General features: G+C 35.3%; 1 protein-coding gene across 1 annotated transcript in view; it reads right to left on the reverse strand.

The window, feature by feature from the left end:
- LOC107641908 (cytochrome b5) overlaps positions 2,308–3,052 on the reverse strand; it is a 3,862-nt gene continuing 3,117 nt past the window's right edge. The window contains exons 2-3 of the mRNA XM_016345301.2: positions 2,964–3,030; positions 2,308–2,867 (exon numbers count right to left, since the gene is read on the reverse strand). Of these exons, the coding sequence (XP_016200787.1) occupies positions 2,647–2,867; positions 2,964–3,030 (288 nt within the window). The 3' untranslated portion in view covers positions 2,308–2,646. The remainder of the gene's footprint in view (positions 2,868–2,963; positions 3,031–3,052) is intronic.

Consider the following 3,052-nt stretch of genomic DNA (forward strand, 5'->3'; position numbering starts at 1 on the left):
AATTTGGACAACTTTTGATAAATAAAATTTTCAATTGCTTTATGCACATTTTTATTGTGTAATTAAGTGAGATAAGTGATTTGCTTCACTTGTTGCATGAAAAAGATTAAAGAATCTAACACTAAGGCAATTTTGTGCATTAATCTCTTTCAATTTTTGTCCCTCTAATCTAGGTTGTCAATGACAGATTTTTTAAAGGTCTAGTAGAAAAAATCCTTTCGATGACTTAGATTACTAAAAATAAGTTTTTTAGAAGTCTACTAAAAAAAATTCTCTTATCTATCTGTTTAAATTTCTACTGTCTTTTTGTGTCATTCTTTTTGTTATTCCTTTTAATTTCTTATCACCCATATTAAAAATAAACCCTGCCTCCCATGAAAAAACTAGCTTTAGTGCTTTACTCGTTGACTTAACTCTAATTATTTGCATGAATTATAACAATAAAAATAGAAGGTTAATGTCCTTAACTCCCCTGATCTTTATAATACTATACTTTACACCTTCCCGTGAACTTTTTCAAATGTTCATGCCAACATATCTGTAATTATTTTCATCAATTATTAACATAAAACAGAATTTACAATATGAAAATTGAATATTAAAAAAGTTTAGAAAGACGATATTGCATATAAATCCAAATGCATGGGAGTACTAAAATACACTTCTTTTTTACTACAATTCACATTTAAGAATGTTCAAGAAGTTCATTTATATGTGTTTTAAAAATTAGAGGAACTCCGTCTATATTACACCTGCAGTATATAGTCGGTCCCAAACTTGGATAATGAAGGAGGGTTGTGTTATGTGTTTGACAACCAACATAAAAACTTAGTCGAATCTTCATGACATGAATCAAAGACGTTATTGCGCTAAAACTAACTCGTTGCCCGGAAGCAATGCGTTGTATGCTTCGAGTACAGTGTCAAATGAGCAAGATCCGCTGCATCGGTGCCCGGATGTAGTGTTAAATGAGTAAGAGTTCCCGCGTTTTCGTGAACGGACGATGGTAAATAAGTTAATTCACAAAGTAAAAGATAAAGGTCGAAACGACAGAAGGTTGAGATTTGGGACATGAAACATAGGCACTCTAACAGGAAAATCCATGGAGGTGGTGGTCACCATGATAAAGAGGAAGATTAACAGTATATGTCTACAAGAAACAAAATGGGTTGGTACGAAGGGAGGTCTTATGGAAAAAGCGTACGATAGGGTGTCAAGGGAGGTCTTATGTAAGGTTTTAGAAAAGAAGAGAATAAGGATCGCATATATTCGTGCAAATAAAGACATGTATGATGGGGCCACAACTAGTGTGAAGACTCAAGATGGTGTGACAGAGAAATTTTTTATTGGTATAGGATTACACCAAGAATCATCTTTAAGTCCATACATTTTCACATTAGTCTTGGAATTACTCACAGAACACATCCAAGAGCCTGTGCCATTGTGCATGCTTTTTGCCGATGATATCGTCCTTATGGGAGAGTCAAAGGAAGACCTAAATAAGAAGTTGGACTTATAGAGAGAAACTCTAGAAGTGTATGGTCTGTGCATAAGCCGTAGCAAGACGAAATATATAGAATGTAAGTTCGGTCTGAGAAGGGAAAACCCTAATATAGAGATGAAGATTGGAGAAAGCATTCTACGAAAAGTTAAAAGTTTTAAGTATCTTGGGTGCATCATACAGGATAATCGAGAGATTAAACAGGATGTAAATCATAGGATCCAAACATGTTGGTCAAAATGGCAGAGTGCATCTGGTTTTATATGTGACAAAAAAGTGCCTTTAAAACTTAAAGGTAAATACTATCGCACTGCTATAAGACTGGCTATGCTTTATGGTACGGAGTGTTGGGCGACTAAAAGGGAGCACGAACATAAGGTCATACGCGATTGGATAAAATAAGGAACGAAGATATAAGGGAGAGAGTTGGAGTAGCACCCATTGTGAAAAAGATAGTAGAATCGCGTCTCAAGTGGTTTGGATATGTGAGAAGAAGACCGACAGAACACTCAGTCAGGAGAGTGGATGAGATGGAAGATGGAAAATAGGTGAAAGGCAGAGAAAGACTTAAGAAAACTATTCATGAGATGGTCAAACGAGATCTACATGTAAACAGTCTCTCTGTAGACATGATACATGACAGAGCTCAATGGCGTTGTTTGATTCACGTAGCCGACCCCACCTAGTAAGACAAGGCTTTGTTGTTGTTGTTGTTGTGTTGTTTGTTTTAAAAATCAGAGGTTAAAGACACAAATAGAAACATAGTTGATCAAAAACTAAAAGCCGGATAACAATTTTAGGTTCCAGATGGCAAATACACACGTTAAATTGAGATGGCAATTGTTATGAACATCAGAGCATAAAAGCACACAAATAACATAACTAACACAACTTAAGAGGACTTTGCTTTTTCCTAAGAAAAAACAATCTTCAACAGATCAATTGCAATAACTACAAAAAAAAAAACGTTTGATAATCCATTCGTTAATCAATTCTTCAGTCATTCATATAATCAAATGTAGATTATTATTTTGAAATGTGGCAGTATTCTTATAGTTCTTATCCTTCAAGCAATGAAAAAATTTGTTGCCCTAATTCATTTTCAGTAGCAACAATGAAAGAATTGATTTTTAGTCCTGTGATTCTTACTTACGCAAGTATAAGAATCCAATTACTACCGAGATACCAACAGCAGCTACAGGAACAGCCCAATATTGCTTTGCCAACTGCATGAGCTTCACATGATAACTTTTCTCCGTGAAAATTGGCGCCGATGTGTCAAGCTCACCAATGAAGTACTCCTCCATTTGTTCTCTCGCGCTTTTGCTGTGTCCGGCATCTTCAAAATCATCTGTTGCATCTCTCCCTTCACCAAGGTTAAGATACCGTATAATCTATTAGCATTTCTGGATTGTGTTTGAATTCAATAGTTTAAAAATGTATCAGAAGCATAAGTGAATACCAGTTGCGGCAAGGATTACGTCATCTCCACCAGGATGATCATCCAAATATTGTGTTACATCATATACCTGCGATAAGGAATGAGAAATA

The sequence above is a fragment of the Arachis ipaensis genome, chromosome B05 (assembly GCF_000816755.2).
Source record: "Arachis ipaensis cultivar K30076 chromosome B05, Araip1.1, whole genome shotgun sequence".
Classification (NCBI taxonomy): Eukaryota; Viridiplantae; Streptophyta; class Magnoliopsida; order Fabales; family Fabaceae; genus Arachis; species Arachis ipaensis.